Source organism: Suncus etruscus, chromosome 12 (genome assembly GCF_024139225.1).
Source record: "Suncus etruscus isolate mSunEtr1 chromosome 12, mSunEtr1.pri.cur, whole genome shotgun sequence".
Classification (NCBI taxonomy): Eukaryota; Metazoa; Chordata; class Mammalia; order Eulipotyphla; family Soricidae; genus Suncus; species Suncus etruscus.
In genome coordinates this window covers 47,048,825-47,075,826 of record NC_064859.1, presented here as the reverse complement: position 1 = coordinate 47,075,826, position 27,002 = coordinate 47,048,825, and the positions used below count along the sequence as shown (strand labels likewise).

General features: G+C 35.2%; 1 protein-coding gene across 3 annotated transcripts in view; it reads right to left on the bottom strand.

Annotated features, from left to right (window-relative positions):
• CTNNA2 (catenin alpha 2) overlaps positions 1 to 27,002 on the bottom strand; it is a 1,246,345-nt gene that overhangs the window by 800,155 nt on the left and 419,188 nt on the right. For all 3 annotated transcript variants that reach the window (XM_049784907.1, XM_049784908.1, XM_049784909.1), the window contains exon 7: positions 789 to 992. In XM_049784907.1, the coding sequence (XP_049640864.1) occupies positions 789 to 992 (204 nt within the window). The remainder of the gene's footprint in view (positions 1 to 788; positions 993 to 27,002) is intronic.

Below are 27,002 nucleotides of genomic sequence, written 5' to 3'. Positions count from 1 at the left end.
AAAAAAAACGTAATTCTATTACTTTCAAAACCAAGAATATGACTTTTAACCTCTTTAAAAAAAGTTTTCTGGAATTAAGAATTGTCCCATTATAATTGTGGAAGAGAAAAATCTATGTTCTATGCTGTAATATTGTTACCCGGAATACTTTTTTAAAAGTAAAGACCTGCTATCATAAGAAGTAAGCAATTAAACAATGAAGCAACAAAGATACTATGGTGTACTGCAGTCAGAATTTTTCATCCCACAAACCTGTTTAAACATTTAAAAACTTTCAAAAATTTGAATGCTTCCAAAGAAAAAAGATAGGCATCCACAGTACAACTATCCTTGGCTTGGAAAGTGCTTTTTTCATATTTAAAAACAAAAAGAAAAGAAAAAAATTAGTATAGTCTGCCCTTTCCAGCAACCATATTCTTTTACCACATGAAATCTTTCCTACATCAAAGACCAGTCACTAAAACAACCAACAAATCACTTCAGTAAAAAAGCCCAAGGATTTCTATAAGGAAGAGTTTCCTCTCCAATAGTCAGTCATGGCATAAAACAACAACAAAACCAACATTTCTTACAGAAGAATTTTCTCTCCACCAATCTTTCTTCTTCCAGTCTGCATCTGGTCTGGGATGCAATCAGGACACACTCTCACCATGCAGCTATTTGGTATCTCCTGATGGCCTCTGTTGGGTAATACCCTCCTCTGCTCTGTCCAGGCATGGTTTCCTGAAAACCACAAGAGCTTGACCCCCAAACCCGAGAAATCAGGAGCACGAGAGTAAAAGACTTACGTTATTCATGTATTCGCTGAGCAGGTCCTGGAGCGCCTGGCGAACTGCGTTGCACTCGGCCACGATCCTCTCCCGGCGGTCGTCACGCGTGCAGGACGAGTCGGCCATAAGCGCTGCCCCGCTGATGATGCTTTCCAGCCTCTCCTCCAGGGATGGCCGGAACCTGGCCTCGCTGAACGTCATAGGATCCAGAATAATCTTATTCTGAAAGGAATGAAATCCGCCCCCAAAGAACAAATTAGTACAGTGAAGATTATTGTTTAGCACAGTTTTCTAAAGTTAGGACATCCCTATCTGGGAAGAAAACAGTCCCTTAGATACATTCTTATGTGGCCTTGATCGTGTATCAACCTTGTGTATGAAAGTTTGTTCCAAATCTAATCTGTAGAGAGAAAACAGTACATCTTGTGTGAAGACAGTATTCTTGAGAAAGGCTTTGTCCACCAAAGTAGCGCTCTGGAAGACTGGGGCACTGCTTGGCTTTGAATATACAAGATCATTTGGGAAAATGTTTAGCTTCAAACAATGTGCACTTTAGTTTCACACATAGGATAACATGAATATAGATTGCCAGAGTAAGAAAATTATACATGAACCACAGTTTAGGATCATTAATGATAACTAACATATATATTTCACCTTCTTCATGAGTAGAAGCCAACATGCCTTTTGATGCCTGGATCAATAACATTCAAATGGGGACTTACTATAAACTGTTTATTACTAGAAATTAATATCTTTGTATAAAATCCAGGTTTCTGAAAAGGAGTCCTGAGTGTTGATGTGTATGTGTCATATATCACAATGAATTGATAGTATCCTGATAAAAGTCTTAATATCTTCCCAAAGGACCTAGAGTAAAAAATAGAAAAGTTTCTTAAAAGGAAGTAGTCAGAGAATTTAAGTTTAGGTTTTCCCCTAAGCTATAGGGCAGTGATGGCAGACCTTTTTGAGCCCAACTGCCCGAACTGCTGCACAAAACCAAAGAATTTCCTCAAAGTGCCAGCACATCAATTAAACCTTAATAACAATATTTTAGTATCTAAAATCTCTTTATAAATTTTATAAATTTATTAATTGCGAACCATCCCACATGCCAGCTGCAAGACCTTCTCATGCCACAGCTGGCACACGTGCCATAGGTTCGCCATCGTGGATATAGGGAATGAAATCATGTAGGTAGAGATGTCCAAAGGTGAGAGGAAACATATATCTCAAATTTAGATGACATGAACCCTAGGAATCAGAGGAGATTTTGTGGATAGGTAGTGAATGGAACATTGGAAAAAAGAACTAAATAAGAATCACAACCAAAGTCAACCCAGGTAATACTAAACTGCAAGGGTTGTAATAGAGAATGGGGGAGGAGAGAGAAAAGAGAAGGAAAAAGAGGATAAAAGAAAGGAGGGAGAAATAAGAGAGAGGAAATACAGAATTAGACCTTAAAAATTCAAGGGAATGAAGAGACTGATGTCAAGGAAGTAAAGCTGGGAATGAAAGAGGCTGATGACATGTTTGCACAGAGCAACTGCATAAAATGGAAGAGAAACACTGATATTCCCCTGCTTCATTTCCACTGGGGAATGCTTTTCTGTTCAAAACAAAGACTCTAACAAAAATGTTAGCCAAAGTTTAATGCCCAATGAGAGAAACTTTTCACTGAAATGCACAGTAAGGCCTGAAATACTTGTGAAAGAGTAAATGACCCTCCACCCCAGGGTATTGTGTGAAATTACTATTCTGTTACTGTTCCCTCCTTGATAAAATAGATACACAGAATATGGATAACACATGAATATATTAGAACAAAATGCATCATACTCTTCTATATAATAAAGTAGGGATTTGTGTCATTGTACATTTGCTGAAGATTGAGAAGCTATGTGCTGACTAGAATTCTTTTATTGAATTTATTTAAGCACCATGGTTACAAAATTATTCATTATTGGGGCTCACTCATACAATATACACCCTTTCTTCACCAGTGCACCTTTTCTGTCATCTATGTTTCTCATTTCCCTCCCACCCCACATCTTCCTATCCCTGCCTTGTTCTAGGGCAATTTCTCTCTCTCTCTCTCTCTCTCTCTCTCTCTCTCTCTCTCTCTCTCTCTCTCTCTCTCTCTCTCTCTCTCTCTAACACTATGGTTTGCACAATTGTTAATGGAGGGGTGCCTTGCCTGTTAGTTTCTCCACTTTCAGCACTGAATTCTTGTCCAGAACAATCATTTCTAAGTATCACTGACCTAGTAGTAGACACTTTTCTTTTACTCTCATTCACTCTTAGCTATACTCATCACTTTTTGTGGTGAGTTTTGTGGTCCCTGGGCTGGACCCCTGGACTTTGTCTCTATTGTCCCTGGGTATTATCACTATATTACCAGTTGTTTTTCTTTTATCTCACAAATGAGTGAGATAATTCTATGTCTATCCCTTTCAGGCTCATTATTCTCAGCATAACAATCTTTATGTCCAGCCATGTATAAACAAATTTCATGACTTCATTTTTCCTAAGGGCTGCATAGTGTTCCATTGTGTAGATGTACCACAGTTTCTTTAGCCACTCATCTGTTGTCAGGCACCTGGTTGTTTCCAAATTCTGGATATTGTAGGATTCTTGATAATAAAAAGAGAGGGGAAGACATAAAAGACACTCTGTGGGTTTCTACTGAAACACAATATAACTGCTTAAGTAGAGAAAACTGTGTCCAAGTAATATGGTCTAGAATGTTTCTTTTCCATCTCCAAAGCACTGTAAGGTGTCAGCTGAAGGCTCTTCTCATAGCACTAGTGCATTGGATTCTCTGATGCTTGTTACAATGCAAGCTCCAAAGCACAGAGATTCTTTCATCCCAAAGACTCTGATAGAATCCAAACAGGCTATGACTTCTAAAAAAAGAAGCTACACAAAGATCAGGTCTGCAGGTCATACAAATCTGACTTTCCTAAGAAATTAGGCAATGTGTGAAGCTCCCTTTCCTGTATAGAAGACATGCAATCAGGTGATAGTAGTTTTGGGAAAGTTTTACATAATAATTACTTTCATGTTTTAATTAACTAATAATTATGTATGCCTTAAAGACAATGGTTGTTACTAAACTCTGAATAGTGCAACTTCAGCACTGTCCCTTGTGCCCTATTATTGGGCACTACTTTCCTAGATGTTTCCCCAAAAATCAATGCTAAAAATTATATGTGAAATCTGAGGCAAATCCTGTGGAGGCTTCACTGGAGTGACAGACTTTACAGGCCTTCATGAGAGGTGGTTCTCAAAGGAAATCTGAGGAGAGAAGTTCTTCCTACTGTTTCTGCTATATCAGCTAGAACTCTGTCTGAAATAACTCTTCCTAATAGATCCATTTGAATTATATTTTTCTTTCATGCTCCTTTTCTATTTCTATTTTAGTTTGTAAGATTACCTGACCACACAATAATACAGTATTAAGCATACCAGTACTTAAGTATATCAGTACTTTAGTACTCAGCTTCTATTTAAACACCAGAAAAGTATATAATTAGTCTATTTTACTTCATAAAGATTACTGATTTTCAAAGAACTCTTTGATTAAAACATACATTAAAATAGAACAAAGGAAATTAGTTGTTATGCATTGATTTTTCCATACTTTAGACCAACATCTAGTTCATTTTTAAAAGCTCAGACATAAAGAAAAGGCAGTTTGAAGGAAATAGACAAAAGCATGTATGAATTCTTCACCAAGGGTAATTTTAAAATGGTACTTTTGCACAGATAGGAATGTGCTACTGTCATTATAACATTACTTTTGGAATTATTTTCCATAGAACATGAGCTTAGAGATTAAATATTTTAATGAAAATATAAAAATCTCTGGTCAAATATGTTTTTGAAAAAAGTATATAGCTCAGAGCATATGATCAAATAGAATGGTTTGGGGAATCTTCATTAAAAGAATCAGGTCACTGTGGCATACTTAAAACACATTAAAGTATTGAGAATGTCCCCTTTAAAGGGCTGCATTATCTATGAGAACCAAGGGAACCAAGTTTGGGAAATGGGGCAAGAGCAAATGTGCAGCGTCAGCAGCAATGAACCTTCTGCCTACCTGTCCTCACCTGAGGCCATCCAGAATGGAAATATACTGAGACAATGAGCCTGAAAACCTCTGCAGAGAACTTCCACTATTCATCAGCTTCCTAATGAAATTATTCGTTATCTATAGATCACCGGGGAGAAGCTTTTTAAAATTTCACCTGAGGAATGAAACAATAAATTTCTACTATTATATATATATGTATATATATATATGTATATATATATATATATATATATATATATTACAAGAAAGGTGGAAGTTAGGCATGATATATATAAAGGACTATCTAAAGGGAATTCATTTGAGGGGAAAAACAAGACAAAAAGCATTTCACATGTGTTCACGTGACTCTATGTATATGTTTGTATGCAGGTGGGGGTAAGGCTAAACTTTAACTCTGAGTGGACAGATTGGGATCGTGTTTAACAGAGAGGGGTGTACTTGCTTATGTAGAGAGTGTTATGGAGTGTGAGTATGTGTATATGTTTAGTGTGGTGGTTGTATAATAAACATGCATTAGAAAATGAGAATAGAAAAAATAAACAAACAATAAATAAAATAAAATAAAATAAACAATAAATCAATAAGCAAACCAATAAAAAACCAATACATAAATAAACAAACCAACCAAACTCTGGTTCTAAAGGCTAGGATATAAAGAGTCCTAAAATTGGATCCTGAGCAAGAAACACATAAACTCTGAGAGCCAAGATACAGCAGAAAAGATTATATGCTTCTATATCATAGAAGAGTGGTAATTCTCTTTCTATGTCTCTTTATCTCCCCCTTCCCCGCTACACACACACACACACACACACACACACACACACACACACACACACACACACACATCTAACTAGGTAGGTAGGTAGATAGGTAGCAGACAGACAGACAGACAGACAGACAGACAGACAGACAGACAGACAGACAAATAAAGGAGGAAGGAGGGACCTTTATTTTAGCCTATTCCAGGGTCTTTACCAGGATTGCAGAGCACTGGGTGATCTTTTTTTTCCAGAATTGGCTCAGCCCCTTCTCACTTTTCTGTCCTCTACCAATAAGAAGGGAACAGCACAACCATATTCAGATGTAAATTATTGTCGCTGCTCACCCTCTCCAAACACCTAAGTCTAATATGTAACAAGCAATCCAGGTATCCCATCTCTCTGCTTATAAATAAGGTTTTTCCTTCTAGAATATGTTTTGTTGTTTCCCACAGCACTGACTTATTTTACTCACTAAAACTATTCTTTTAAATATCTAAATTTCTTGTTTATATTATTTTTTTATTTCCTTTGGGGGCTATACAGCAGTGTGCCAGGATTACTCCTGACTCTGTGCTCATGAATCATTCTTTGCTGGAACTATACAGGGTACCAAGGATAGAACTTGGGTCAGCCACTTATTAGGCGGTACTTATCCACCACATCCTGTTTACATTTTTTTTTGTTTTTGTTTCTTTTTCGTTTTTGGGTCACACCCAAAAACAGGGGTTACTCCTGACTCTGTGCTCAGAAGTCGATCCTGGCAGCCTCGGGGACCATATGGGATGCCAGGATTCGAACCACCATCTGTCCTGAGTTGGCCCCATGCAAGGCAAACCCCGTACCACTGTGCTATCACTTCAGCTCATCTGTTTACATTCTTAAAACTCATTTATATTTTTAGAATATGATCTTTTCATTCCATCTTAACATTATAGTTCATTTTTAAATGGTCTGTATTTGCTATTTTATATTGTTCTTTAACACTTAATGAACACTTAAATCCTCTTTGTCTTGTCTTTTTTCATTTTCATTATTTGAGTTGCATAATACTTGGTCTTGTGTTTTTTTTTCACGTACAATATTTTGTTAACATTGTAATATAATAAATAGTCTTCATTCTTACACATTATGGAGTGGCAACTGGAAAGCCTGGCCATAAAAATAGCAACCACAATAATTTACCCCAAGACAAGGAAGCTTAGATTCTATTTTATTACTGGTTTTTATTGAGTCCAGACTTTAATTGTTTCTTTATAAATACTACATAAATAATCTACCATGTTGCCCCAATGTTGAACTCTATACAATTTTTTATGTAAAATAACTCAGTGGAGCATATAGTACACAGATACTTCTCTGAATACTGTATTTACCTGTTTTCACAGCATATATCTTTGTTGGACCAGCACTGCTTTTAAATAACACCCATCATTCATTCTCCTCCATGAGGTAAGCAATCTGAACTTTCAGTAACGGGGTGTGGTGTTCAGATTGAAGCAGTTTCTGACACCATAGAATTCAGCCAAGAGGTCTGGGAGAAAACTAAGCAGAGGTATAGACCATATACCAACACCTGAGTTCAAGTCCTGGCACAATATGGCTCTCTGATATGGTCCTAAATCTGGACTAGGGAACCACAGGGTATGGTTTTCGAGACCTCAAGCACCACTGAGAACAGTGCCACACAGTGACCAAGCACTGAACTCATTGGCTGAACATTCAAGGTTGGCTGAATATTGCAGAAAGTGTCCCTGAGTCATCTGAACATTGCTAGGGAGGGTAAAAATAGGGTGGACAGGAAGACAGAATATAGCCAAAATAAGAAGCAGAGCTCATCCTAAAGTTTTTGCAGTTAGTAATTCTCTGTCCTCGATTTTTATTATTTTACTGAAGAAGAAAATGAGGCCAGACATGCTGTTCTGTACTCATTCTGTTGCGAAGTGAGGGGTAAGGACTTGAACACATCTTTGACTTTAAGGCCCCAGTATCCTATCCACTGAAACAGAGTACTCACATTCAGTTGAAACACGGCTATAAGAATTATATTTATAATAATATCATTTTCACTTGAATAAATATCTCTAAACCAAATACAATGGCATGTGGATCATGCCATACTATCTTGTAGACTGTCATGCTGTACTATCTGAGTCACCTGCTCTCCCAGAGGATAACTGAGACTCTAAACCTGCACTGGATAGATGGGGGTTAGTTACTATGTGTATGTGAGCACAGATTAAATAATTATTTAAAAACTTTTTGAGGGAGGCCAGAGAGATAACGCAGCTATAGGGCGTTTGCCTTGCACGCAGCTGACCCAGGACGAACCTGGGTTCAATCCCCCAGCATCCCATATGGTCCCTCAAACCAGGAGTGATTTCTGAATGCATAGCCCAGGAGTAACCCCTCAGCATCACCAGGTGTTGCACAAGAAAACAAAAATTAAAAAATAAAATAAAAATAATTTGTTGTTGTTGTTTTTGTTTTTGTGTCCCACAGCCAGCGGTGCTCAAGGGTTATTCCTGGCTCTGGGCTTAGAAATCGCCCCCTGCAGGTTTGTAGACCATATGGGATGCAGGGATTCAAACATGGGTCCGCCCCATCAGCTGCTTGCAAGGCAAATGCCCTGCCATTGTGCTATTGCTCCAGCCCCCCTTTTTTAAATTTTTAAAAATGTTTTTGTTCAAGTAAAGAACATTGATTTACCAAGTTATTGACAGAGTTTAGGCATAACATATTACAACACCAATCCCACCACCAATGTCACTTCCCATTACCAGTGCTCCCCTATTACTCTGTCATTCACACACACTCACACACATACACACACACACACACACACAAAGACACACACATACCTGTCACCTTTACAGGCACATTACAAAGTTCAATAGTTACACCTTAGATCTCATGTTTTTAGTGTCCTTGAGTCTTTGTGCTTTTATAATCCTTTATTTTAAGAGGACCATTGTCTAAATAAAAATGAAAACAAAAATCTCTACAACCAATTATTACTTTGAAGCTGTATTAATAAGAAATAACTATGAAGACAATTTTTGCAGTTGGGCTATGGGAGGCAGTTAAAGAAACTATCTGGCAGAGACATTTGCTCTGCTGAGTTTTAAGAAGTCAAACACAATTGGAAAAGAAAGACAGGAACAGAAGGATGGCAAAGCAGGCAAAACAAAAAGTGAGAAGAAATACATGAAGATGAAAGATATTAACTTCCTGATGATTACTGACAAATGGGATGACTGAAACTAAAGTACAAAGGGCACAATCAGAGATATGATACTCTGAAAATATTAAGCAACTCTACTTGAAGAGAAATGACTCTGAAACTGAACTCTCTTTTGGCTGGATTTGGAGATCTACCATAGTTTTACCAAGATTTAAAATGATCCCAAGTGGCCCCCATCAGTCATGAGTAAAATTGGCTATTTCTATTCCTGGGCACTTTTCCAAAGGGCATCTGTTTCTGCTCTAGGTTCCACACCAGCCATGTTGCATCTATCAGAACACGCAGATGCTCTTCTCACACAATCATTCTTTCTGTGTACAATCTCCGATGAGTAGTAACTTGACCTGTTCTACAGTCAAAAACTACCTGTGCACTTTGAATTTTTTTTGGTTTTCTTTTACTTTTTCCTTCACAGACAGTTATCTCATGAGTTAATCTCACTTAATTAGAGTCTAATACCATCTAAATTGAAATATGCTTCTCCAGATATGAAGGGGGGGTTGGCTGAGGGGACGGAGAGGGAGAGAGAGAGAAAGAGAGAGAGAGAAAAGCAAGAGTAATAGGAGATGTATAGATCTGCCCTTAAGAAATTACTCTGCCATGTCAATTTATAACTACCTTTTAAAACAAGAACAAGATGCCAGGAATTAACATCTAGATATGTTAGGATCCTCTTTGGTTTTAGAACTTTCCCTCTGGCAGTTAGGGAAGTTGATTTCAGGAGGAGAAATGAAAGAATGATTTCTAAGCCTGCACAGAAGAAGGAAAAGGACAAGACTGTACCTGCATGAAGAAGGGAGCATATGTTGAGAAAACTTTAAAATGCCAACCTGGGGTTGGAACAATACAGTGAGTGGGTAGGGCACTTGCCTTACATGCAGCCAATGAAGGGCCAATCTTTAGTGCCATATATGGTTCCCATTCCCCTTCAGGAGAGAACTCTAAGTGCAAAGGAAGGCAGAAATAAGCCCTGAGTATAACCAGGTGTGAATTCAAAAAAAAAAAAAAAAAGAGTAAAACAAAGTTAACCTGCAGAGCCTGGAGTTACTGAGGCTATGAAAATGAAGGAGTTAAGAGAAAAGCTAAATTTCTACTAGAGCCAGCAATGGAAAGGCTTCAAAAATTCCATCTGTGAATCAGCATCTTCTCTTTTTAAATCAAGTTTTATTTGAACACAAACAGAACCATTTTTTATATACTGTTCCCATCTAGGAACATTTTCACACTATCATGGCATATTTGAAAAGATAGGGTAGAAATTGTGTAGGCTACAATGTTTAGAATATTTATATATAAAATTATGTGCTGCCCCTGAGCACTTGTGGTGGATAACAAGTCAAGAACAGATTTATAGTGCCTATGACTCATATAATGCTTGGGCTGTCATGAGAAAGCTTTCTAATTGTTTGTTTGTTTTACCATAGCCATACATACTCAGGGAGTCCTGTAATTACTGTTGAACCATATAAGGTCGAACCCAGGTTGGACACATGCAAGGTAATACTCTTCCCATTGTAATATTGTTATGACTCCTGAGAAAGTTGATTCTTAGTATATGAAAATTGCCTAAGGCTATGGGACAACTATAAAAATTGGGGCCTGAGAGGTTGTACAGTAGATGGGTGCTTGCCTTGCATGCAGCCGACACAGGTTCAATCCCCAGTATTCCATTTTGTTCCCCAAGCAGAAGTAAGATTGATTCCTAACTGCAGAGCTAGAGTAATGCCTGACACTGCCAGGAATGCCCCCCCCCCCAAACTAAAATATGTGAAGTCAACAAATTAAAGGCAGGAGTGTGTGTGTGGGGAGCAATATGGTTCAAATGGTAAAACAAAGATCTGCTCGAACGAGAATTGTTTCTTTCTGGTACTACATGTTCCCTCATAATCACCCACCCCAACATCATCAGATTTGGCCCTCAAGCAATTCAACAACAGTAAAGATGCAGAAGTACATACAAGCCACAAGATGCGCTGGCATCTGAAGGAAAGAGAATATAGAGAAAAAAGAAGCCTTGGGATGCGTGGAAACCTCAGATTCCTAGCAAAGATTTCTGCATCTGACCTAGTCAAGGGTGTACAGAGAATGTTTGTAAAAGTTGGTCATCCTGCCGCACCAAAGGCAGCCAGGAAGTTTCAGTGAGGTGGTTGGAGCCTCAGATTCAACTGAGGTTGAGGATGTCTTCTGTTAATTAGCTGAAAGAAGACAGATTTCCAGGGGAGTAACGAGTAAATTTTTTTTTTCTGAAAAAGCAAGAGGGTAAATAAGCGTGAGAACATCTGGACCAGACCAGAGACTGCTGGGCCATAGCTGACAAGGAAACACTGTAGGGAGGGCCAGAGCAATAGTACAGCAGGGAGGGTACTTTCCTTGTGCATGGCTGGCTTGAGTTTAATCCCTGGTACTCCATAGGTTCTCCCAATCTCTGCCAGGAGTAGTCTCTAAGCACAGAGCCAGGAGTAAATCTTGAACACTGCAGGGTGTGTCCAAAAATATAGGAAACGAATTTTACAAGGAAAATAAGAAAATGAAGATAGAAAATGCCCTTTCAGTCTAAAAACTAGGAAGTTACTGGTGTTAAACAATATGCTCATATATGTATATGTACATATATATATATATTTGTATTGTGATTATTTATTTATAAGCTCCTTCATCCAAAACCACATCAGGCTCAATAATGTTGAACTCAAACAAAAATATTTCCAAGTTCTCAAAATATTTAATTTTTTTTTCCTGAAGGCTCTAGAACATGTAAATAGAAAAAAAAAAGATAGAAAGAAATGAATTGTATTAAATTTAAAAAGGAGAAGGTTAAAAAGTTCTGACTACGAATATTGTTTGTTAACTTGAGGAAATGAGATTCAACTCTTTTGGTTGTAGTAATTATTACAAATTATTACAAAAATTAATACAAGTTTTCAGCAAACTCAACTCCCTTCATGCATGCAAAACACCATGCCATTAAAAAAAAAACAAATATGCAGGGATTTTTTAGAGGAGGCCACACCCTTCTGTGCTTAGAATTTGCTTGTGGCTCTGGTGACTATCTGGTGACTCTCTGGAGTGCTCAGAATCATGGAAGGTGAAATAATAATAGGACTTTTGAAACTATTAGTCTACAAGATATAGTGAGGGATATATTAGATATTTTAGAGGGATGGCATATTACACAGAGATATATTTAGTGTAATAACAGAAGTGGAATTGGAACAATGTCCTCTAGCTCCAACCACTACAATTTTACAATTTTACAATCTAGAATGCAGTTTTCACATATAGATAGGAAATATTCATCACCATTAGAAAAATCATGTCAGATGCAGTAGTAGCAGTAGTATATAGTAATTCTATATTTCAAGAAGGTATCGAAAGAGGAGAACAATGGAAGTGATCATGGATAGGACAAATTAAGATACCTAAAGCACAAACTAAGCAACTGATCTGTGCTTTCTTCAGTAGACAAGAACCTGTCTTATTCAAATCAGAAAAATATGTATTTGGTCTTTATATTTTTAGACTTTAACATAGGAGCTTTTAGAAAGTTATAGTCATCCAAATATACACAGAATTTTCAAAATTCTTAAGACTACAAAGAAAACAATTTGATAATGTATGAACAGATTTGATCATTTATCTTCCCAAATCAAACTTTCAAACATAAAAAAATAGCTGATACTAGTGGTATGAGAATGTCCTGTAGTTCTTTTTGTTGTTTGTGACAACCTTGTAAAATAAATGTGTTCTGGATTTTTACTACCTTCATAGTTCAAGGTAGCAACTCAAAAAGTAATAAATTGTTTTGTTCTACCTCATAAACACCAGACCCTCACCACCTGCTGCCCAACATAACTATTTTGAATCAAACAAGCTAAAGAAAGAACAAATGTCAATGTGTCCTTATGTTACCATACCATTTTAAGTCATAAAGATTTCAAAAATAAAAATTTCAAACAAAAAGGTACCATTAATCCAATAATTTTTCTAAAGAGTTAGTTCATTCAGACAGAATTAAAGACTAAAAACAGAGAACCTAGTTGACAATGGATTTTAGTAAAGGGAAATTTCTTCTTGAATTTTCCTGAATTTTTTCCTGGAATAAGCAATATTATGCATGTCTTCAATTTATATCATGTGTAACTTTACTTCATTCACTCTCCTACTTATCTCTTATCAAAAATGCAGCTAGCCTTGACTTGAGTGAATAAGTAGGTAGCCTTATTTCACTAATAGGGTATTATTTTATGCCTTTTTTCCTATAAAATTCAAAGACCCTTGTGTTTCATGCAACACAAGGAGTTCAAAGCCACAGAACCTAGCAAAATGGAGTATTAGTCCAGTTAAATGCTGAAGTTAAGTGTGCCTAGATAAAGCTCAGTTTTGGTTTAGAATTTTATGTTTCCTCCGTCTTTTAGAAATGATTCAGTTTACAATACCTAGTGAGAGCAGGTATTGTAAAGACATTTAATTTCATTTACTGCACAGATTTTCAGATGAAGATCATTCTATTTTAAAAGATGAAATGGTAGCAAGCAAAAACGCAATTTCTGTTCATTTATATGGAAAAATGTTGAGTCTTTAATACCTCCTCAAACAACCTACCAAATTATACCAAGTAACAAAGAAAATCTAAAATAGCAGTATCACATAGCAAAATCAGAAAAGCTAGATAAGTAAACAGTATGAAATAGTTCCCAGAACAGAAACCAAGAAATGTTACTTTTGTTGTATGAGGATTATAGCAACTTCTCTAACAGTGAGTTAATAATCAGTTACTGAGCACTATATGTTCAATTGCCTCTTAGAATTCCTTCCAGGTAGCAAAAACGAGCACAATGTAGGTCTTTTCTAAAAGGAAAATAGCATATTACAAAATTTAAAAAGTGGAAAATATCTGATTATTTTGCTGTAGCAACAACAATCCAAAACAAAACAAACAAGGCCATACTGAGCCCATTGATTTTCTTTTCACTAGTGTTATTTGTTTTTAATGTCCATTATCCAGCTTAAAAAATCTGACAAGTAACCCCTAAGGCATTTCCTCCCAGTGTCTCACTAAAATGTCCATCAATGGAGAAAAGAAAAGGGAATTTTATAGTACTGAGAATGAAAGACTTTTACTGACAAAGGCATAATCATAAGTCTGGCCCTGAACATTGCACATACTTTTATTTTAAAAAAAAGAGTGAAGTATGAGATAAAAGCAAGAATCAAGACCATTTTAATAAATTAGCTGAGGTATCTAAATCAAAAGATGTTATTTGTTGGATTTTAAATTCTTATTCTCCAGGTAGTGCATCAATAATGAATAGAGATACATTTCCATCTTTTTCATTCTGTGCCAAGCTCCCCCAGTGAGAATCTTCTATCTTTACATGAAAAGTTTCTCTATTGGCCTAATTAGAAGAACATTTGGAATGGAAAACACTAACTATATTGAGTTTAAATTATTTATTTTTAAACAGCTACAAAAAAAAAAACCCTCTAACCTCCATTTTAGATTAGCCTTAAATTCTAAATTGCAAAGAATCTTATGGTTTCTTAAATTTTTCTTAGGAACAGACTTAAAATAAACTATAACAACCATCCAAACATAAAACTAAGTACCAGGGAATCAACCAAACAAAAGATACAAAACATTGGTATAAGGAAAATAACTGATTGTTATATAAGGAATAGCTGATTATACAAGGAAAAATAAACTGGTTAAGAGAAAGAAAAGAAAACAAGTAAATGAAATACATGCCCTGCTTAGGATCAGAAATAATAGTGTTCTCAAAATAACTACTCTATTCAAAGCAATATACAGACTCAATATCATTTCTATAATAATATGCATGAAATATTTAGACATAAACCAAATGATGTTGAAATTTAGAAGGAATAATAAAATCCATAAATAACTAAAGTGATCTTAGGAAAAAAGAGGATAGTTCCTTTTTATCCAACCACAAATTACACTACAAAGCTATAGTGATCAAGACAATGTGGTACTGGAATAAGCTACAAATTAAGGGCACTGGAATAGATTTGAGAATCCATGTACAAATCCTGTGATATGACAGGCACAAGAATGTGAAGTGGAGCAAGGAAAATCTATTTTAAAAATGATGTTAGGAAAATTGACTGGTCATCCTAAAAAATGATCTCCCTTTCTAGGAACATGTACAAATATCAACTCAAAACATGTTAAAGAACCAGAGACCAGAAACCATCAAATACATTGTGGAAAATATAGGCAGTATATTTTATGACAATGAACTTAAAGGTAATTTCAATGACTGAGAGCTCCAGTAATCAAGCAAATTCAATAAAAGATAAATAAAAGAATATCAAACTAAGAAATATCTACACTTCAAAAAAAATTGACCAGAATAAAAAGACAACCTGAAGACTGGGAGAAAATACTTGCCCAATACTCATCTGACTAAGGGCTAATAACCAAAATACATAACGTACTTATAAAACTAAACAAAAAATGAATATCATCAAAATATGGGAAGATTGGACTAGATGGCAATCCCACCAGCAGTGAATAAGAGTTCTTTTCTCTCCACAGATTGGCCAGCACTGCTTGTTCTCATTCTTAGTGATGTGCGTCAATCTCTGTGGCTTGAGATGGTACTTCATTGTTGTTTTGATTTGCATCTCCCTGATGATTAGTGATGTGGAGCATTTTTTCATGTGTCTTTTGGCCATTTGTATTTCTTCTTTGACAAAGTGTCTATTCATTTCTTCTCCCCATTTTTTGATGGGGTTAGATTTTTTTCTTGTAAAGTTCTGTCAGTGCCTTGTATATTTTGGAGATTAGCACCTTATCTGATGGGTATTGGGTGAATAATTTCTCCCATTCAGTGGATAGCTCTTGTATCCTAGGCACTATTTCCTTTGAGGTGCAGAAGCTTCTCAGCTTAATATATACCCATCTGTTTCTCTGCTTCCACTTGTTTGGAGAGTGCTATTTCCTCCTTGAAGATGCCTTTAGTCTCAATGTCATGAAGTGTTTTACCTACGTGCTGTTCTATATACCTTATGGTTTCAGGTATGATATCAAGATCTTTAATCCATTTGGATTTTACCTTCGTACATGGTGTTAGCTGGGGGTATGAGTTCACTTTTGTGCAAGTGGCTAACCAGTTCTGCCAACACCACTTGTTAAAGAGGCTTTCTTTGCTCCATTTAGGATTTCTTTCCCCTTTATCACAAATTAGGTGATTGTCTGGAGAACATTCTCTGAGTACTATAGCCTATTCTACTGATCTGAGGATCTGTCTTTATTCCAATACCAGACTGTTTTGATAACTATTGCTTTGTAAAATGTTTAAAATTGGGGAAAGTAATGTCTACCATATTCCTTTTCCCATATGGAGATTACTCACAAAACTGGAAATTGAGCTCCCATATGATCCAGCTATACCACTCCTAGGGATATACCCTAGGAACACAAATATACAATTCAAAAATCCCTTCCTCACACCTATATTAATTGTAGTGTTATTTACAATAGCCAGACTCTGGAAATAACCAAGATGCCATTCAACAAATGAATGGCTAAAGAAACATTGATACATATACACAATGGAATATTATGCAGGAGAGATGAAGTCATGAAATTTTCCTATACATGAATGTACATGGAATATATTATGCTTAGTGAAATAAGTCAGAGGGAGAGAGATAGACACAAAATAGTCTCACTTATATCTAGGTTTTAAGAAAAATAAAAGACATTTTTGCAATAATTCTCAGAGACAAAAGAGAGGAAAGCTGGAAGGTCCAGCTCACAATATGAAGCTTAGCACAAAGAGTAGTGAGTGCAGTTAGAGAAATAACTACAGTGACAACTATCATAACAATGTAAATGAATGAGGGAAGTGGAAAGCCTGTCTCAAATACAGGTGGGGATATAGGGAGGAGGGAGCTTTGGGACACTGGTGATGGGAATGCTGCACTGGTGAAGGGGGTTATTCTTTATATACTGAAACCCAACTAAAATTATATTTGTAATCAAAGTATTTAAGTAAAGTTATTAAAAAAAGGGGGAAGAAAAGATGAATAGAAGCTTTCTTAAAGAAGACACACTGATGGCCAGTAGGAACATTTAAAAAATGTTTCATATCACTTATCAGAAAAAATCAAATTAAATCAACAATAAGGCATCACACCAGTGAGATTGGCATGTATAAAATACATATCAAAAAGAACAACAGTGTTGGTGTAAATGTGGGGTTATGTGTGTAATGTAGGAAGGGTATAATGTATGTAATGTTTAATGTTGTATCATGGGGGAAAAGAAACCATCAGGTAGCCAGTTTTGGTGGGAATGTCCACTTGTTCAAGCTCTTTGGAAAACAATAAAGACATCTCAAAAAAAATAATACCTTAGGAATTGAGCTTCCAGATAACACAGCAATTCTACTTTTTGGATTTGACCATAAGGTCCCTAAAATCTCTATTGAGAAAAGACATCTGCACTCGTGAGTTCATTGTAGCACTCTGGAAACTATCCAATTGACTAATTAAAAATATTTTATGGTATATATGCCATGCCACTGTACAACATTCAATACCAGTATCTACCCATCACTCAACTCTTCTCTCTTCTAGTCTGCCCCCTATTCTCCTCCTTTCCACCTATAAATGATTTTATATGTTTAACAAGCTAAGAATGACTTTCAGAGTTTTCAACAGTTGATAAATTAAACATGTAGTTACCAGCGTGCAAGATTTCTAACTAAATTCTCTATCTTATTATATCTATAAATTAACAAAAGTTCAATCAGGGAAATCTCTGAAAAAAAAACATAAATTGAATAATTCAGCAATTGAATAATTAGTTACACAATTAGCAATGCTGAAATTTTTAAAGCTTTAATAATGAGATCACTTAGTTTTTGCAACTTAGAGATGCCAGAGAGTGAATCAGGATCTTCATACTTGTGAAGGAACAAACTTCTCCCAGAAATTAGTTATACTCTATGTCTGTGGTTTAAAATGTTAAATTATCCATTTGAAATAGAAAGTCAATTTATATTTCTCAAAAGCAATTATGACTTAATTGCTGTTATCAACCTAATAAATTACTAGGTGATTCTACAAACAGAATATATACTCAAATTTCATGTCTGATGAAAGAATAATTGTATCAATATTCCACAAATATGAAAAGAAAATTGGCTCATTGGCCACAAGGAAATGCATACACCTTGAGTCTAAACTCATCTATCTTCTTCTGTCTATTTTTAAGCAGGCACGTTAAGAAAGGAAAAAACAGTTTGTTTCTCAGAAGAATAATGTGCAGTATGTTAATTGCTTTTCAAGAAACAGAGCATGTCTTGAAATATAGTCTTTGTACCTAATGAGGATGCCATGTTCTCTTCTGAACTCTGAATTTTGATGCACATCTGTTGCTTTAAATTTTACAGATTATTTATGTAACACCAAACGAGAGATACCTAAAAAGAGTTAATTCAGCTGAGAATAGATGTCTACTGGAACATGATAGAATATTCCTGAAGTATGGCATGTCAATGGGTGAAAATTTGATACGGCCTATAATTATTTTTTCCAGAATATTGTGAAAATAAGGATAACTAGATGATCATTAAGATAATGATAAAGAATTAACACACTCATTTTTATACTATTTAATAAACATTTTCTAGGAGGCAACTATGTAAATAAATGAGACTTGGTCTCTGCTTCCTGTTACTTACATTCGAGAAGGAAATAAAATGGAAATATAATAACAGGCTTAATGTTAAAGTGCATAGAGGATAATGGAAACATACGAGGATAGTAGTTTAGTCACTAGGGAAATAAAAGAAGGTTCTGAGAAATAAGCTACCTTAGTAAAAGTAAATACAGATTTTTTTAAAGTAGGAAGAGTGAATGAAAAGGAAAATGCCATGAGTAATTCTCAAAGGAAATAACAATTGTGCATCTGAATAATGATAAGCTGTTAATTTAGGAGAATGCAGAATTAAAGGTATGACAAGAGGACACAAGGTGCATGAGGAAGTGGAGTTGCAAGGCAAGGACTACTAAAATGGCATAATACCAACTGACAACTGTAAAGTTTATTCTGAAATGGAAATTTCACTGTAAAATATCAAATAGTACCTGACTGCTATTTTAGGAAAAAAATAGACAAAGAGGACAAAGCATAGAGGAGGAAAAGTTGGTGCTGTTCTGAAAATACTGCAATTATGAAGGCAAAAGTATAGGATCCTGAATAAACAAGCAATTGTGGAAATGAAGATTCTGAGACATGTATACAGGGAACCAAATTAATAGGAATTCAAGATTAATTGGAAAGAAAATATGGATAAATCTTTCAAATTTTTGGATTAAAATATATTGAAAAAATTAGTTCTATATAATTTGCATATGCAACAACTAAAAAAGGAAATATAAAACATGGGTAGAAACATTCATATAGCAGGTAGAGCTTGTCTTATATGCAGGCTACCCAGTTTTGATACCTGGTATCCCATATGGTCTCCTGAATATAGAGCCAGAAGTAACCCCTGAGCATGGAAGGAAGAAAGAAAAGGAAGGAGGGTGAAAGGAAGAGAATAAGGAAGAAAAGGAAAGAAAAGAAGGGAAAGAGGAATGGAACACAAAACATAACTGGAGAGTGCCAGAGATTATGTGTGGAGGTCAACTAAATAGGTAAAAATGTTCTGCTATAATTAGAGGGAAAATAAAACCCAAGCATTCAATCTCCTCACAATACTGGACGAGATTAAAAGAAACTTCCTCAAAGAAGACATAGAGATGGTTAATGCATATACATATACATATAAATGCTCTGCATCACTTACTATCAGGAAATGCAAATTAAAACAAGGAGGTATCACTACATACTAATAAGACTGGCATCACCAAAAAGGAGGAAATCAACCAGTGTTGGAAGGGATGTAGGATAAAAGGAACCCTCAGCCACTTCTAATGGAAATATCTAGTGGTTTAATCACTTCAGAAAACAATATGGACAATTTTGCTTTTTGTCATCTATCCCAAAAGTTTAAAAAATTTGATTCTGAACAGACACCTGCATTTTCATATTCATTGAATTACCATTCACAATAGCCAAAATTCAAAAATTATCCAAGTGTCCAAAAGCAAATGACAAGATAAAGCAATAATAAAGCAATAATGGTATCTATACACAATGAAATAATATTTGCTCTAAGAGAAAGTCATGCAAATGCTGTGAAGTAAATATCAGATTGTATCTTAAAACTTCATTTAAAATATGAAGTTAAATAGAAGAAAGAAAAATGAACTGATATCTATTATTTAGAATATAAGGAAGTACACTAGGTAAATAAAAATGACACAGGTAACAGAACCTAAGAACTTGGCTATCTATTAAATGAACATTCTACAGTGGAGAACTAAGGGAGGATACTTAAATAGGAAGCCCCAGTGAAACTAGTGGAGGGTGTGCTGTATACTGTATGCATGAAACCTTACCATTAACAGTATTATAAATCACAAAGATTAAAATAAAAGTGTTTGCTATAAAATATGCTCTATAATACAATATCCAGCATTGTCACTATAGTTAATAATTCTATATTGCATATCAAAAATTTTCGAGAGTAGGCCATAAAAGTTCTCTTCACATAGAAGTTGTAATATCAGCTAATGGATGTTAAACACAATGCATATAAATTTTAATTTACTATATAGCTGAAAGATAACCTTCTGTGTAACTTTTGGCTCAATTACTAGTTCTTTTAGTCGAAATTTAAATTCAAGAGGCTAGAAATGAGAGAACCCCAATTTAGTTTGAGAACATAGCTGAAACTCAGATGTCTTGGAGAACGCTATATGTAGGTAGTAGGAAAGAAGAGTTAGTTAAGAAGGAAGAGACCTAGAGGCAGAGAAAAAAAGCAAAGGACTAATCATGGGGGCTGAATGTGATGAAGAAAGAAAATTTATGGAAAGAGTAGTGCTTTAGGACAAGAGGAGAGAATCCTGAAATCCAGTAGCTTCTCTCCTCATAGTCTCTCTCACCTGCCAAACCAAAACCTCTACTTACCAGTTCAAATTTAAAGTGGAGGGGGAGGGTCTAGTGAGAGATTAAAATACCTATGCAGGTGGACTTTTACAAGTCAAAAGATTAGTGAAAAGAAAAAGGAAATTGGGGAAAAGCCTTTGTTTTGAGTAAAAGCAGGGTGTTTCAACACTTCTGAATAAGGATTATTAACTTTAGTAAAATAAATCCAGGTCTTTTATTTATAAAGGAAAAAAAATCATATTTGTACTAAAAATGCTAAAGAAAAATCTAAAATAATACTCATATACTGTAAAAACTGTATATATACACTCATATACAGAAAGATGTGATAATTGTACCCTTGTGCATATAGTTCTGGAAAAGTTCTTGGCAGCACCACTCTCAATATTAAGAACGACACTGTCTTTAGAACAGTTACTACAAAACAGAAATCGAATACTATTTTTGTAATATATATCTATATATTGCAATATATATTGTGTCATGATGGCAAAACTTCTATTCAAGTTTGTTAAGCAAAAGCAAATACTGATTTATAGATGGCTTATAAAGTCAAAAAGGCATAAAATAAACTTTCAGAAAGTAACATTTAACTATTAGCATTGGTTTGGAAAGCAATCTTTGAAAACTTTAGGTCCAAAATTGATATACAATTTATATCATCTGAACTAACATAGTACTCACCAATAATGGTGAACTTTTGATCTACTTTTTAAAATATGTATAGTAATCTGACAACTATATTATTGAGTTTTGATTGCAAAGATAGGATCCATTTTATGACAGGGCAATATTAACTAAATTCACAATGAATTTGGCTAACAACAAATATTGAATAAAAATAACAATAACAAATATTGAAAGAATATTTGTAATTTAACCAAAGGACAGGTTGTTTCCAATGAAAGAAATAAATCAAGGTGGACAAATAGATTATTAATACAAATTGATAATGCAAAGCATATTTTTATCTCCTACTAACACTTAGTTCAATAACTACAGTAATTCTCAAAGAATTTTTGTACATTATTTAATTAGCACTACAATCCTATTGATCCACATTTTCTTGTTATCTTTAGGAAAACAAAATCTTAGAGACTTGTTCAGACACTAAGAAAGGCCAGTCAGGAATCAAGACAGTCCTGATGGAAAGTCTCATAAGATCAATGATGTCCTTTGCTCCCTTAAAGGGGGAAGTTCCTGTCTTGAGTACTGACTCTGGGAAGGAGTGCAAACTCCTTTGTGGAAGAAGAACAAAAAAGAAACATGTCTTTTTTTTTTTTTTCCAGAAAAGAACTTCAGAGGATGTGTGATAAAATAGCCTGAAAAAAGATGGAGATTTTCCTAACAAACAAACTTGTCTGCTGTTCTGTTAGTACATTCCTTAATTTTAATTTAATTTTTCATAAGGCAGTTGTTCAAGATGAGAGGAGGAAGATATGGCAGAACCAAGTACTTTGAAATATTTCTGACTATATGTGAAAATGAGTCATGGTGGGGATTTTCTCCTCAAGGATTCTTCAAACCATGTAAACAATAATAGCATGACCAGTACATTATATTGAATAATAAATATTTGAATAGCGTATGTTCAGACCCTCAAAATCTGTCAATATTATCCAAAGAGAAAATTATATTCTCTGGGTAAAATGAAGATTCTAATAATTTCCTTTGTAATAAAACATTTGTTTTACACAGGTTAAATCTGGTTTGATCTCTGGCATTTCTTATGGTCTGTTTAGACATGCGAGGAATTATCAGGAATAAGCCCTGAGCTCCAAAAATAATATCGAATGTACGTAGAAGAATTTTATTGAAATATTTATAGAGAGGTAAACAATAGGATTTGAATTGACATTTTAATTAATAATCAGTCCGTTTTATTTGTTCAACAACTTTTAAGCTCCACATTTATTGAAAGGAATAAATACAATTGTGATATGTCTATAAATATGCCTGTAAATATTTGCAAAAATTATGAAGGGAAGGCAAATTATACCATTAGATATTGCTTTTAAGTGTTAAATGTTCAATAAACTAAATCTGTTCATAAGGAAGATAACATGGGGTATCAATGAGATTAGCAAATAATAAATGATGAGACAATAAATGATGATACCAAGTCAGTAAGTGAAGAGGATGAGTGAGGCATGAATGGAGAACCTTGGTCGGGAGCCACTCTCATTTTCCTAGCCCTCTTGTCTCATATTTACCTTCCTACAAATTCATTCACATTTATATGTATCTGTGTCAGTTTCAGGGTTATAAGCTCCATACACAAAAGATTCAGCATGATTTTCATTGCAGAAAAATAGGTTCTGCATAAAAGAGGCAGATTACAATTGCTCTGTAGATCCCAAGCATTCTCCCTGTAGTCATAGCTCTTCTTCTTCCAAAGGATCACTATTCACTTGACCCAGAAAACCCTAAAAGATCATGCAAATCAACAGATGCAAATGTTCATGTTCACTTTAAACACTTCCCAAGACTTAGAAGGTGGGTAGATCCAAAAGGCCCTACACCTGAAAGATGTCATCCTCTAGGTGTGAGTTCCCTTCAGCAGTTGGTAGATGTGACTAGGCTGAACAGTTGGCTTGTGGCCAAAAGAGAACTAGACTTTTACTATGCATGCTTCATAATTTGGAGAGTAGTTTCAGTGTAGGGACTGGAGAGATCGTATAGGGTAGAGTGCTTAACTAGCTTGTGACTAATCTGGGTTCAACACCCAACGTGAACATTAAGCAACATGTAATATATTACCATATTTGCCGGCGTATAAGACGAGCCCCTAATTTTGCAGTTAAAGCATAGGTTTAGGCCTATATTCGCTGTATCAGACAGAAGGTTCTAGTGCTGCATGTACTGCATGTGTTCCTGTGCTCATGTATCAGAGTGAACCAATCACAACAAGCAAAGGTTCAAAGGGTATACTGTAATAGACTTCCTCTTTGACTCTGGCCAATCTGAGCAGGCTTTTTACAGTGTAGATTTGGGTCCAGAACATTGTCTAATTTGCATGCATAAAAAGCCTGCTTGGATTGGCCGAGTCAGAGAGGTGGTCCGAGCAGCCTGGCAGTGATTGGTGCAGGATCGAGTTGGAAAATTTGTTTTGTGGCAATATTCAGACAATTTTCATTTAGTGGCATATTGAAACATTTTTCAGGATATACTCGGCGTATAAGACGACCCCTGATTTTTGGTTGACTTTTTTTTTTGTTTCAAAAGTCGTCTTATACGCCGGAAAATATGGTGCATCATGTTACTAGACCCCACTGACGGGTGATCTCTAAGCATACAGCCAGTAAGCCCCAAGCACCACAGTTGGGTCTGACCAAAAAATAAATAAATGAATAAAAAAAAAGTGTAGATATAGATTATCTGTACATTCTAATCACTGAGCAAATCAAGGTTAACATAGTACCCAAGATGTGCCGCAGAATTTAATCTACTTAAGGTTGGACTCACCTCTGAGCTCACTCTGGCACATCGAGACAATTTTTCCTAGAAGAACAGATTGTCCCTAAATCTGAAGATAAGGTTTCACAGAATAAAAATACACAAGAAACTAAGGCAACAAAAATATGTGATATGATAATAAACTCAGTATGAAGTAAATACAAATATAATTAAAATAGAAAATAATGAGAAATAAAAATTCTCTGTAGACAGACTACTCCTTGTCTGGGTTTTTACTCATAGTTCGTATTTAATTTTGCCACATACAGGTAATAAGGGACCCACAGTTGTTGTTTTTTAAGTAGCAATAAATTATAGCATCAAGTTTTAGGTGCACATTAATTAATATAAACATGTGTTTATCAAAGTAACTGTGACACTGAAAGACCAGTTCTATAATTCACCATGTAGTTCCCTTCTACCTAATCTACCCATGTTCCTTTCTCCCTTCCTTTTGGCCATTATGAATCATTATCATAGTGTAAACAATTAATGATTTTTTATTTCTATTCTTTCTATACCACAAAAGTGAAATTATATGGTAGTTCTTTATTCGCCTTACTTCATTCTTTAAGCGAAAAACCTTCAAATTATGCACACCACTATAGACTGAAGATTTTGTGTGTGCTTGTATAGTTCTTTGTTGTTGTTTTTGTTTTGGGGCCACACCCAGTGACGCACAGGGGTTGCTCCTGGCTATGTACTCAGAAATCGCTCTGGGTTGGGAGACCAAATGGGACACCAGGAATCCAACTCAGGTCTGTCAGGTCAACTGCATGCAAGGCAAAAAGCCTTACCACTGTGCTATTGCTCCAGCCCCTGCTTTTATACTTTTATAGCTAACTATTATATACTTATGTATAATTTATATGTGTGTATATGCATACACCACTGTTTTTTCATCCATTCATCTGTTGATATTCACTTAGTTTGAGTCCAGCTTTGGGTTACAGTAAATAGTGCTGCAATAAATATAGGAATATGCATATTTATTTGAAAATTTTGATATTTTTCAGGTAAATACACAGACCTAGGATAACTGAGTTGCTTAGAATTTTTTCTTTTAGTTTATTGTAAAACTTCCATATTACTGTTCATAATGGTTACATCAATTTACATTTCTATGCACCATGTAAAATGACTGCCTTTTCTCTACCTCCTTTCTAATACTTTTTCATTTGTTTTAATTCTTTTAAAATTAGCTTGGTAATGTGATGTAAAATATAAATGTTGCTTAATATTATATGTAGATAATAGTTATTCTTACAGACATGAAATGGTATCTTATTGTTTTGTATTTATCCAATAACAAAGTTAATATCCATCTTTTCATGAGCTATTAACTATTTTGATATTATCTTAGAGAAGTGTCTGTATATTCTGTAGGGTTTCAGAGGAAGAATGTAGATTGGGGCTACATCTAGCTCTGCTTAAAGAGCCTCGCTTTATGCTCAGAAAATATTCCTAAAGATGCTCAGGGAGCCATATTCAGTGTCGACTTTATATTACTCATTTACAATGTGAAATTTCTTTAGCTCATTTTGTGGGGTGTTTTTTTTTATTTAGTAACTAATTTCACTTAACAGCAGCTTTCTCGTTTGCTGTAATTCCATGTGTTTCATTTCACTTTGGTTTCCCTTGAAGTTAAAGATAAAAACAAATTGTTAACCAAATATCTCATGACAATGAATTTTGAATTTTATCTATGTATTTATCTGTGGATCTTACAGTTTCAGGTCTTAGAGTAAATACTATAATCCTTTAAAAACGGTTTTTTGGAGTGATGTAATATAGTAGTGTTGCTTAATATTTTATTTGACCACCAGGTGTCACTGTTTGATAAAATTTGCTGATAGACTTTCTTGTTTCCAGCTACAAAGACTTATACAGGCAATTTGTGAGTTTCTTTTCCTTCTTTACCTGTATATTTAAGTAGAAAAAAGAAGATGGACTCACTAGGACAATACAGAAGTTTTTTTGGTACTGTTAACCATAATTTTCTAATTCTTACTAGATGGGAAAAGTTGTCTTCAATTTTTAAGTATACCAAAAGTTTTTTATTTTTCGTTTTTTTTCAATATCTTTTTTTCCTTATTTAAACATCTTGATTACAAATATGATTGTGATTAGGTTTCAGTCTTGTAAAGAACACCCCCTTCACCAGTGCAACATTCCCACTACCAACGTCCCAAATCTTCCTCCATCCCACCCCACCCCCACCTGTACTCCAGACAGGCTTTCCAGTTCCCTCATTCATTCACATGATTATGGTAGTTCTCAATGTAGTTATTTCTATAACTGCACTCACCACTCTTTGTGGTGAGCTTCATGAAGTGAGCTGGAAGTTCCAGCCCTCCTCTCATTGTCTCTAATAATTGTTGCAAAAATGACTTTTATTTTTCTTAACCCCATAGATGAGTGAGACTATTTTGCATCTCTCTCTCTCTCCCTCTGACTTATTTCACTCAGCATGATAGACTCCATATACATCCATGTATAGGAAAATTACATGACTTCATCTCTCCTGACGGCTGCCTAATATTCCATCGTGTATATGTACCACAATTTTTTTTTGCCATTCGTCTGTTGAAGGGCATCTTGGTTGTTTCCAGAGCCTGGCTATTGTGAATAGTGCTGCAATAAA